Source organism: Charadrius vociferus, unplaced genomic scaffold (genome assembly GCF_000708025.1).
Source record: "Charadrius vociferus isolate BGI_N301 unplaced genomic scaffold, ASM70802v2 scaffold960, whole genome shotgun sequence".
Taxonomy (NCBI): domain Eukaryota; kingdom Metazoa; phylum Chordata; class Aves; order Charadriiformes; family Charadriidae; genus Charadrius; species Charadrius vociferus.
The window spans coordinates 45,165-56,079 of record NW_009646519.1 but is presented as its reverse complement, the minus strand read 5'-3'; the positions used below and the strand labels follow the sequence as shown (position 1 = coordinate 56,079).

Below are 10,915 nucleotides of genomic sequence, written 5' to 3'. Positions count from 1 at the left end.
CCACGAGCAGTGGCGTTAGGTGTATGTGCGGCTGCTTTGCGTTTGGGAGGCGTGAAGGGAGATAAGGCAAGAGGTTGGTGGTGTTTCTTGGCTGTTGGGCTAATTCTACGGCTGTGTTATTTCTCTTCCTTAGACCGCGGAGTCCATACTCCGTCCTGCTGGAGCGGCTCCGGCCTGTCTTGTTGTCCCAGTGAGAACGAAGAAGAGGTATTTTGTCCCCGAATGGGCGAGAGAACTGTCCCCTGAAGAGAAGGAGAAGAGACTCAAGTCTTCGGGGATAGTATTTCCTGAGGAGCGTATAGAACGGACCTTCTACCTGGCCTGCACAGGTAGTAGAAAGTCTGCTTTGGTCTATTCTCAAGGGCAAAACTAATGCAAAGTACCAGGATGGAGCAATTAGCTTAAGCGGTGTGACCGTGGTGGCACAGTGTCTGACTCCAATAAGCTGAATTATGCACTCTGCCTCCTGGTGAGGGATAGCAGCTGCTCTCTTTACCTCAGAAGCTTGTCAAGTTGTTGGCCCCTTCGTACCTAGGGACAAGGAATAGCAAGGGAGGTCGCGTTCCCTGCTGCTGAATGTGTCTTATTCTCCTAGCCTGGACTGTATGGGAAAGGAGAGCAGAGAGCAGAGGCCTGTCACTTCTGACAAGCTGTGTTAAGACGAGCAGTTCTCTGCATGCTCATGTTCCATCTTACAAACATTTTCAGGGAAGAATCCTGTTACTCCAGCAGTCAGGGTGCTGCCTCTTTGTGTCCTGCATTTTGCTGTCTTTGAGCCGCATCCTGACCTTTTCTTCTCTCTCACGCAGCTGATATTATAGACCCATACATCCCCCCTGAGGGCGATGCCCGCTTGACTTCCCTGTCCAAAGATGGGGTGAAGCAAAAGATGGAGAAGCTGAAGCAGACTGCGGCCTCCCAGCTAGCGTACGTACCCCTTTTTTCATTAATCTGTGCTGCAGAAGTTTTGCTTGGTTCTGTCTTGCAGTGATGAGATGGTGCGTTTTGTTTTCTACCCGCCTTGTCCGTTGTTGTTGTTGTACCACTTAACCAGGAGTCCCTGGTGTGAGAATGAACACAAGGCACCTATCCTGGTGTGAATGGATGTGGTGCACACTCATTTTCTTGAGGATTCTTTGGGCTTGCAGCACTATGTTTGTTTTATGAGCACCTAGAGGTTATGTCTTAGTAGGGAGTCTCCAGTTCTCGGTTGCTCACTGGTACAAACTGGGCCTGAAGCAAGTAAGATCGCTGTCATCATCTGAAACATGTGAGCCACTTCCACGTTGTTCTTTACTTGCTGTAGAGCTTTTCTTGTCTTTTCAGTCTGCGGAAGGTAAAAGATCATGATCCGGATTTCAGCACTAAAACCTTCCCGGAGAAGGCGCAGGAGATATTTATCGAAGCTCACAATTGCCTGGCAAAGTAAGACCCCTTCTCTGACTGATGCGGTTATGTGTGACCTGCTTCTCTTTGTTTATATGCTCTGGTTTTCTTGTCTTTCTAATCCTTGTACCTCCTTTGCAACAAGTACTTTGCCTCTTTCTGCCCCCATCTCTGTGAAAAGTAGAGCGTTGGAGAGCTGGTCAGTACTCAACTCGCTTTTGATAATGAAAAGCAGGTTGCAGAAAATTCGTCTTGACCTGACCTGCAAAGGAGATAAGCTGTTGCACCACTAGTGTTATCAGCAGATGAGTGGGTGGTTGGTGCTGTTCAGAATCACGCTGCAGGGAGTTGTTTGGATAGGAAATGATACTCCACCGGCTTGCTCCACTTTCCAGTAATAGAACAGATTTCAAAACTGCATCATTCTTGGTTACAGTTCCAAACATCAATAAAACATTTAGGTCATAACTGGCTTCCAAAGGATGTTGTTGTGTTGTTCCTTGAAGTCCTCTCAGCCAGCTTGCGTTCATGTTCTGATTTCGTGCTGAGATCACAGTTGAGAATTTTGCTTTTTCTGGTTTGCCAGTAGATTGTGTCCCCACTGGGGAAGCAGGAATTTCTGAGTAAGCCTCTTTACAGTATGTGTATTTGAGTAACTGGGTGCATTTCACTTGCAGTTTTAACAAACAGAAACTTCACTCCCTGGTGACAGAGCGCTGCTACCCGGTAAGTGTTTATCTGGATGTAGTGTGTCCTTGATTATTACCATGGTCTCTAAACCTGAGGCTCCCTAAACTGGATCGTCTGTCTCATTTTTTTCTGGAATTGATAAAGACAGAGCAGGGAGAGAAAGCACAAGTCTAAGTAATAGCTAACAAATAAATACTTCATTATATATAGGAGTTTGCTTGTCATTCAATTCACATCCTAATCAAGGTAGTGCTTATTTTTTTTCTTTATAGGAAATGGTCCGCGGGAACAGGTACAAAACCATCCGGTGGAGTTTTGTGGAGTCACTGGAGCCTCCGAGAGTGGTTCACGTTCGATGCGACAGCATTGTGAATCGGGGCAACCTGTATGGCCAGGTGACGGTGCGGATGCACACACGACAGGTACATCCCCTTTTGCTCCTTGCGTTTCCCAACTGACTCCAACCTGCTGCCAGCCCAACATATGTTTCTTGTCTCTTTTTGCAGATTCTGGCGATCTATGACCGCTTTGGGCGGCTGATGTATGGAGGGGAGCAGGTGCCCAAGGACGTTTTGGAGTATGTCGTGTTTGAGAGGTACTTGGTCAATCCATATGGCATGTGGAGGATGCACGGCAAGATTGTTCCAGAATGGGCTCCGCCGAAGGAGCCCATTGTTAAGGTAATGCCGCCAGGAGAAGGCACCAGCATGGCCTGTGCCTGCGTTTCATAGACCCCTAGTTAATTCTGGACAAAACCAAAGCTGAGTTTCCTGGAACGGGAAAGTAGTGGATTAATCCAGAAGCAGACTTATTTATTAGTGTGGCATTATCAGCCTCTAACACCTCTCATGATGGCTATCGTATATTATAAGTGCCAAGTGCTGGGCTTAGTCCCAGGAAGTCTTTGCCAGTTGTGTGCTTCTGTCCTAGTCATGACCGATAGCTTTTCTGCTGCTTGTGAAGGTTTTATGCCTGGCTGCCCTTGTGTTTTGTTCCAGCCAGCTGTTGGATATTGCCCAGAGGTTTCTGTAGTAACAGGAAAAGCCTGGTGTAGGTAACTTAGAACAGTTAGTGGAGTCCCCTTCTCTGGAGATTTTCAAGACCCGCCTGGATGCAGTCCTGAGTGATGTGCTCTGGGCAATCCTGCTTTAGCGGGGGAGTGGGACTAGATGATCTCTAGAGATCCCTTCCAACTCTGAAAATTCTGTGATTCCGTGATTAGTGCTGCGTGAAAGATGAGTCTCTGTACCTTGAGAGAGACGTGGCTTCTGCCCTCAACTACATAGCGAGTTGATTTTTAAGCTGGCTGACTGTTCCTGTACCTAATTTTCAGGGGTAACAGAGGACTTCACTGAATTCCATAGGGTGTTTGAGGTCTCCATCTGGAATATTTTGTGTATATATATACACACACACACTTGAATTAGGGTAACCTAGAAGCTGTAATAGGAGGCTGAGGGCATTTGACACATATGTGATAATTTAGGGGGTTACTGCTCCCTGTACGTAGCCTGGCAAAGTGATGCAGGTGCTCTGTCTTCCTGTGTTACTAAAAATGTCTGAGAGAGGAAGGAGGTGAGAACTATAGTGTAGTACAAGGCATGTCATCCCATTCCCCCTCTGTGTCCTCCCCCATGCTGCTGCCATCTGGTCACCTTCCTGTGAGAGGCCTTTGTGTTGCCAGAACCCCCAATCACCCTTTTTCGTGCTCTGTAACATGAAGAATTCCTGTTACAGCAGTTCAGAGCTGCTCTGTGTTGTGCTGATTTTGTTCCTTGCTTTTTCAGACTGTGATGATTCCCGGCCCAACCTTGGATCCCTCACAAGAGTATGAAGAAATGAAGTAGGAAGTTCCAGAGCCTGTGCAGAGACAGCAGTGCAAACAATCCTGGAGGGAAGAAGTGGAGAATGCCTGTGGAGGTAGCGGGTTGGATATGGCTGTGCCCTTCCTGTGTGCAGTCAACAAACAGAGCGGCTTCAGAAATGAACTCCAGTCACTGAGAAGTTGTCTTTAATGGAGCGAGAGGGGCCTGGGAGGGGGATTCAGACAAGCTCTGAGAAGAGCTTTACTCTGTCCTAGTAGACTTAGTGTGCTGCAGCTTAAACTTCTCTGTGTTTCCGTGAAGATGAGAAGTCTGTTCTCTTCAGGATCGGTGTCTAGGCTAACCTCTGCCCTGAACTTGAATCGTGAGAGCTCTTGGCAGCAGAAGTCTGTCCAGACGTGGGATATTTGGCACTTCCATGGGAAGTGTCATAGACACGGTGGGCTTTCATTAAAACTTGCAGCAGCAGGTGTTGGCACTTTCTTTTCCTTTTTTTTGCGCCTATTCCCCGGGTTTTTTTTTTTTTTTTTTTTTTTTTAACCAGAAAACTGGGAAGAGCAGCAAGCACACTGTAAATCAAATTCTGCTGGGTGGGTGCTGCAATTGGGCTTCTGCTGAAGGGGTGCTTGTTAAGGGCCAAGCCTTCCCAAAGGGGCTGCAGCACAGCACTGATAATTTAATAAAATTTGTTGACTCCTAAGGCAGCTTTTCTCATAGCTGATGGGTTTTGGTGCATTTGTTACAGCCGCTGGTGGATTCAGCAGTGGGATGTTAGCGAGTGGCTGGCACCATCCTGTGGCCACGATGACATTCGCATCAGGTCCCCTGGTTTTGCAGGCTGTGTGGGTAAGGGAGACACCGACCCAGAGGTTACCTTTTCCTGTGGCTGGGAGTAAGCCGGTGCACTTTGCTAATCTGTTCTTACTCTGTTCTGCTCAGATAAGTTCCATTTACTGCTAGTCACGAAGCAAAATATTCACTAGTCATCAAACAGCGAAGCATTTTCTTTTTCAACCTTGTCTTGCTTTTTAACTCAGCCATTTTCCAGAGCTGGTGAGAGTTTAGTGCGTTTTTTTCTTCGTCCTTGAAAGAGAATTTGCAGAGTATGCAGTGGAAGAGTTATGGCTCCTTACGCTTGTGAAGTTGTTCAGCGTTTCTTGTGAATGATGTTCTTTTGAAAGGGCAGAATATCATCTTTATGCTCTGTTAGGAGAGGAGCCAGCGATGGAATCCCTTTCATCTTTTTGGAAATCAGAAGGGTGTCACAATCTGTCTGCCTTTCCTGAAAGAACCTACTATATTGAGCCTTCTGCCTACGCTTCATTCATGAGCTGAAGAGAGATTCAGTGCTCCAGCATATGCGAGTTGGGCTAGGAGCTAAAATAAATTAGCGTGAGCTGCCTGGTTTGTGTCTGGGGCGACTCAGGCAGCTTACAAGCAGGTATGGATGTGATTTCTCAACCAAGACCTACAGACAAGGTTCTTCAGCTCTAGTTGTGAATGGAAAGAGCGTGTTTTCTGGTGGAGTGGCAGGCTTTTCGGGGAGAACGGCCCTTCCTTCCGGTCTAGCTGTGTGTGGCTCCCATCTCCTTTGCCAATATTCAAACCTCTGCAACTGAGCCACTTCTGTTCCTGCGTTTCCTTTACCGCCTCGCTATTTTCTGTTGTACCTCTTCCTTGAGTGTAGTTAGTATCTTGCCTACGCCCCATAAATCAGCCATTAAGTGTGCACTTTGTAGATAATACTTTTTATTTTCTGTATGTACACTTACTTACACAATTGGATGATCGTTTGACATTCAGCGCTGAAGACCACAGACAGCACGCTACAGCAACGCCACTTTCTAAGGAGAGTGGAAGTAAACGACAAAGGAAGGGCAGGACGAGCCCTGAGCCCCAGCCTTGCATGGAGATCAGAGGGAGAACTGAAACCTTTGCTTCTGTTGTCTCTGTTTTTATTTGTTTCCATCGAAGTGGAGCAGAGGGACAAATCTGGGGAGTTGGGAGGCTTTGTTGTTTCCCAGCTGCTGCCTTCCTGACCCTGAGGCTTTTCCCCACACGTATGGCCTCATCCCTTCCCTTGTGTCTTTGTGAGTGGGAGGGCTGGAGTAACGGCAAACCCGGGAGCCCTGTCTGATGCTCTGGAGACCTTAGTGCCTCTGTGGTCTCGGCGTATTCTCTGCCATACAGGAGTCTATTTGCATCTCTGCCCCAAAGGAATGGGTCTTGTGAATACAGGGAGAAGTTGAAATGTGGGATGACAAAAGGCATCCAGTGCTTCTACAGATGGGCTGTAAAAGTGAAGGCTTGCTAGCGCCGGTGGGAATGTTGATGGAAAAAACTCTCCTGTGATGGGAAGGTGAGCCCTGGGCATGTTTGTATGCAAGGTGAATGTACACACACGCACACACGGTATGAGCAAAGAAGTAACCAGTAATGACAAAGTGCTTTGAAAAGTTAAGTGGCATTGTTCGTTAAGACAAACCTTTACAGCTCAGTTGCTGCAGGAATTAGAAGTGTAGCAGTGCCGTAAAGTTAGTCAGAGAGAAGGTTAGTAGCAGGAATACCCATCTCGGCTTTCATGGATGCAGAGGTTTCTATAAGCAGAGCAGTGGAGTGGCCTGAAGGTTGGTTTATCCCACCCGGGTCATGCGGTGGAACAGAGATGATCGTGGGCATTGCCAAAGAGCAGTGCTGAAGCACTGGGCTGGCGTTGCTGGACCAAAACAGAGCAGAAAGGTTTGCTTGGCGTGCGTGGAAGTTCTGTGGCTGGCTCGGTGACTTCAGAGGACATTTAAAAATAAATGACTTTGTGTCAAGGAAACAAAATGTGGGGCTGGCTGGGAACAACTGCTCTTTACCCCAGGCTTCAGAACCTGCCTGGTCCTCGCGCTGCTTACAGGAACCACCCTGGCTTAAAATGGAGGCGACAGCAGCACTGGGGGAGATCAGCTGGGCTGCAGGAACTCTGGAAAGCTGTTTTCCTCCCAATCACATCGTTGCTGCCCCTGGTTTGACTTTTCCCCTGTTTCAGTGTCCAGCTTGCCGAGGCTGCGGGACTGGGTATTTCAGGGTGCCGGGCAAGCCGTTCCTCGCTGTGCCAGAGGCACAGACCTCCCCATGCGGTAGGAGGACGTTCAACTGCTGTAGAGCTTGCGGGTGAGCATCTCTAGCTAGCAAGCCGTAGCTTTGTGTCTGCTGTGTTGGTGCAAGCGAGCAAGACCGGTGCCACGGGTGTTTTAATATATTTCGGTGCCCCGCTTGGAGCAAGGGGCCCCTGCGCTGGGCCAGTTACCCGTGGGGAAGCGATGGGTGGCGTTGGCAGGCTACTGCCTGGCTTAAGTGCTTCGATGAAGGCAGGAGATGTTAACTGTCCCCTTGCTGCATTGGTCCCCAAGCCTGGCTGGTTGATGGCCACCACTGGAGCCCACTGGGAGTGTGGCCGTGCTGTTGGCTTTGGTGGACACTTCTGTCCCCATCTGGGCTGTGCAGGTAGGCAGCAGCCTTCAGCTTAGGACTTGCTGTTCATGAAAGCCATGTCTGCACCCAGCTGGTGGGCAGACGGAGGGAGCTACTCATCCTCCCATGGGCAGACGGCTGGTTGGGCTTTACTCGCCCCCCTGCCCCTGTCCTGGGGACTGGCCCCGGCTCTGCCCTGCCTGTGGAGGGTCGGGGAGGGATCCACGCTCTCCACCTCCCACGGACACACCTCGGAGGTTTTCCTCGTGTCTGTGGTGGTTTTGCTAGATGCTGGTGGAGCCTCTTCTGCTTCCCAGGGACAAACCTCAGCTACGCTACCGCTGGGGCTGGGGCTGCTGTCCGCCGCGGGAGCCATGCTCACTTCCCAAGGCAGCAGCTCTGCGCTGGGAACCCACAGGGACTGGATGCCTGGCAGCATGCGGCACAGGGGCTTGTGCTCAGCATCGCCATAAGATCTGCCCTTGAATTTTTTCAGCAGTGCTGTTGGAGACATGGCACTGGCTCCTGCCACTGGCTTTGACTTTCCCGTCCCTGTGGGGGATGCTCTGTCAGCTCCCTGGGGGCACATGCCTGGTTTGAAGCTTTCCTTTTCCAAGCCAGTGGGCTCTGCTGCTTCCCAGGGGCAAATATCAGATTTCCTGCTCTCTGTGCTGTCGGACTTCTTGGATGGCTCTTTCCTCATTGCAGTTTTGAGGCTCTCCCAGGGGCAGATTTCTGCTTTATCGGTGGACTCAAGCTCCTGAACCTCCCAAGGACAGATGTCCGCCTTCAGGCTCTCCACGCTCTGGGATTTCTTTGAAGGTGATTTGGGCAGCACTGGACTCCTGGCACGAGGTTTTTCTGGGGGCTGCTCCGTGTCCAAGCTCTCCCGTTCTGGGGACTGCTCCATGCCCAAGCTCTCCCAGGGACACACGGCGTCTCGCTCACTGCTGCCCTTCTCCAGGCATCTCACCGGGCTGGCTAACGCTGCCTGGCGCGTGATGCGCTTGTCCCCCTTTGAAGCCCCCCCTGGACCCTGCTTTGCCTTTGGTTGATCGGGGGGAGGTGCAGCCATCTCCCAGGAGCAGATTTCCTCTTTGTCACCAGCTTCAATCTCCTGAAATTCCCAAGGACAGATCTCTGCCTTCAGGCTCTCCACGCTCTGGGATTTCTTTGAAGGTGATTTGGGCAGCGCCGGGCTCCTGGCACGAGGTTTTTCTGGGGTCTGCTCCATGTCCAAGCTCTCCCAGGGACAGACCTCAGCCATCATGCTCCCCGTGCTCTCAGATTTCTTAGTGGTGGCTTTCAGCAGCTCTGGGCTCTTTGTGCTGTACCCCATGGAGGGGTTCTCCATGTCCATGCTCTCCCAGGGACAGATGGACTCGCGGTCTGTGCTCACTTTCGCCTTCTTTCCAGATGTACTATCTCCAGTCTCTTTGCGGAAACCTTGACTTTTAGAAGGGCTTTTGCTCACTATGGATTGACCATCTTTCTCCTGTCTTGATTTATCTTTACTTGATGGTGGAGCAGCTGCCTCCCAGGGACAGATTTCTGCTTTATCGGTGGCCTCGAGCTCCTGAACCTCCCAAGGACAGATCTCCACCTTCAGGCTCTCCACGCTCTGGGACTTCTTTGAAGGCGATTTGGGCAGTGCTGGGCTTCTGGCGTGGGGTTGTTCTGGGGACTGCTCTGTGCTCAGACTCTCCCAGGGACAGACCTCAGCCATCATGCTCCCTCTGCTCTCAGATTTCTTAGTGGTGGCTTTCAGCAGCTCCGGGCTCTTTGTGCGGTACTCCACAGAGGGGCCCTCCATGTCCGTGCTCTCCCAGGGGCAGATGGACTCGCGGTCTGTGCTCGCTTTTGCCTTCTTTCCAGCTGTGCTATCTCCAGTCTCTTTGTGCAGACCTTGACTTGTAGGAGAGCTTCTGCTCCCCATGGACAGACTATCTTTGTCCTGTCTTGATTTCTCTTTACTTGATGGTGGAGCAGCTGCCTCCCAGGGGCAGATTTCTGCTTTATCGGTAGACTCGAGCTCCTGAACCTCCCAAGGACAGATGTCCGCCTTCAGGCTCTCCACGCTCTGGGATTTCTTTGAAGGTGATTTGGGCAGCACTGGACTCCTGGCACGAGGTTTTTCTGGGGGCTGCTCCGTGTCCAAGCTCTCCCAGGGACAGACCTCCTTTATGCTCTGCACGCTCTGGGATGTTTTGGACTCTGCTTTTGAGCACTCCAGGCTTTTCCTAATGAGCTTTGCAAAGATGCTGGTGTCCCTGCGCTCAGACTGACGGCGACCCATCTCTGCCAGCTTTGCTTTGATATCTTCAAGTCCTCTGGATCCTGGTTTGTTTTCCCCTTTGGAAGTCCCACGCATGTCCTGACTGGATCTCTCCTTCCCCGATGGAGCTGCAGGCTCTTCCCAAGGACAGATTTCTGTTTTAGGAAGTGGCTCATCCTCTTCTTCCCATGGACAAATGCTGACCTTCTTGCTATCCGTGGTTCCTGCCTGCTTGGGGGATGTTTTGGACAGAGCTGGGTGTTTTGCCACGAGCTCTGTACCGGGCTGCTCTGCACCTTCCCTGGAACTGGGAGATCCTCGCTGGCTGCTCCCCTTCTCTGCAGCCGGAGCTGCCTCTCTCCTGCCTCTCAGGGCTGCTCTCTGCGGGGAAATCCCATTTTTCACCTGGGAAACTTCACCATCATCTAGTTTTCCTGCATCGGAAAAGGCTGTTCTCTTTTCCCAAGGGCAAACTTCTGCATCACTGTCATCTCCAGACATTTCCCAGGGACAAACCGAAGCCCGTGAGCTTGTCGGGCTCCTCGAGGTCACTTCTGGCAGTTCAGAGCTTCTGGGAGCAGGTTTCGGTGGGGGTCCCTCGCTGCTGGTGCTGCCCCAGGGCCAGCCGGCCGCTTGCAGGCTGCTCCCGCTCTCCTGCGCTCTCAGCAAAACCAATGATTTTGTTCTGATGCTCTTCACCCACTTGGCCAGCCCCCTCCTCTCACCTTCCTGCTTCTCTTGCTCCGGCTGAGCCTCCTCCACCTCCCAGGGGCAGATTTCTGCTCTCGTGGCCCTTTCCCCTTCCTCGCTCTCCCACGGACAAACAACCTCAGCCATTCTGCCCTCTGCGCTGCCCGCTGTCTTCAAAGCCGCTTTGGGCAGCTCTGGGGTTTTTGCTGGTGGTTTCTCCATTCTCGGCTCTTCTCCGGGGTAGCCAGGATCCCCCTTGCTGCTGCCCTTCCCCGGGGCTCTCCCTGGCCCCCAGCGCTCACTTTCACTCTCCTCCCAGGGGCAAATTTCTATTTTAATTCTGGGATCTGCCTGCTTTTCCCCAGGACAGACCCCTGCCTGCCTGCCCCTGGCGCTGCTGGCTGTCCCCACTGCAGCCGGGACCACGTCCACGCTCTGGCTCTTTGCAGGGACCCTCTCGGTGTCCCGGTTCCCCGCGGGACCGAGGGGCTGGGGCTGGCTGCCCCCCTTCTCCAGCGCCTTGGCTGGGCTCTCCTTGCCCAAGGGGACCCCGCTGTCCTCCTGGGAAGCAATCGCCTCCTGGCGCAACAAT

The 10,915-nt window shown here is 51.6% G+C and overlaps 2 protein-coding genes across 2 annotated transcripts in view; one reads left to right on the top strand and one right to left on the bottom strand.

Annotated features, from left to right (window-relative positions):
• MRPL45 (mitochondrial ribosomal protein L45) overlaps positions 1–3,923 on the top strand; it is a 9,202-nt gene extending 5,279 nt beyond the window's left edge. The window contains exons 2-8 of the mRNA XM_009885100.1: positions 134–329; positions 810–927; positions 1,327–1,425; positions 2,064–2,112; positions 2,349–2,498; positions 2,583–2,756; positions 3,864–3,923. Of these exons, the coding sequence (XP_009883402.1) occupies positions 134–329; positions 810–927; positions 1,327–1,425; positions 2,064–2,112; positions 2,349–2,498; positions 2,583–2,756; positions 3,864–3,923 (846 nt within the window). The remainder of the gene's footprint in view (positions 1–133; positions 330–809; positions 928–1,326; positions 1,426–2,063; positions 2,113–2,348; positions 2,499–2,582; positions 2,757–3,863) is intronic.
• Positions 3,924–7,470: 3,547 nt separating this feature from the next.
• GPR179 (G protein-coupled receptor 179) overlaps positions 7,471–10,915 on the bottom strand; it is a gene marked incomplete at its 5' end in the record, with an annotated part of 10,450 nt that continues 7,005 nt past the window's right edge. The window contains one exon of the mRNA XM_009885089.1: positions 7,471–10,902. Coding sequence (XP_009883391.1) covers positions 7,471–10,902 — 3,432 coding nt within the window. The remainder of the gene's footprint in view (positions 10,903–10,915) is intronic.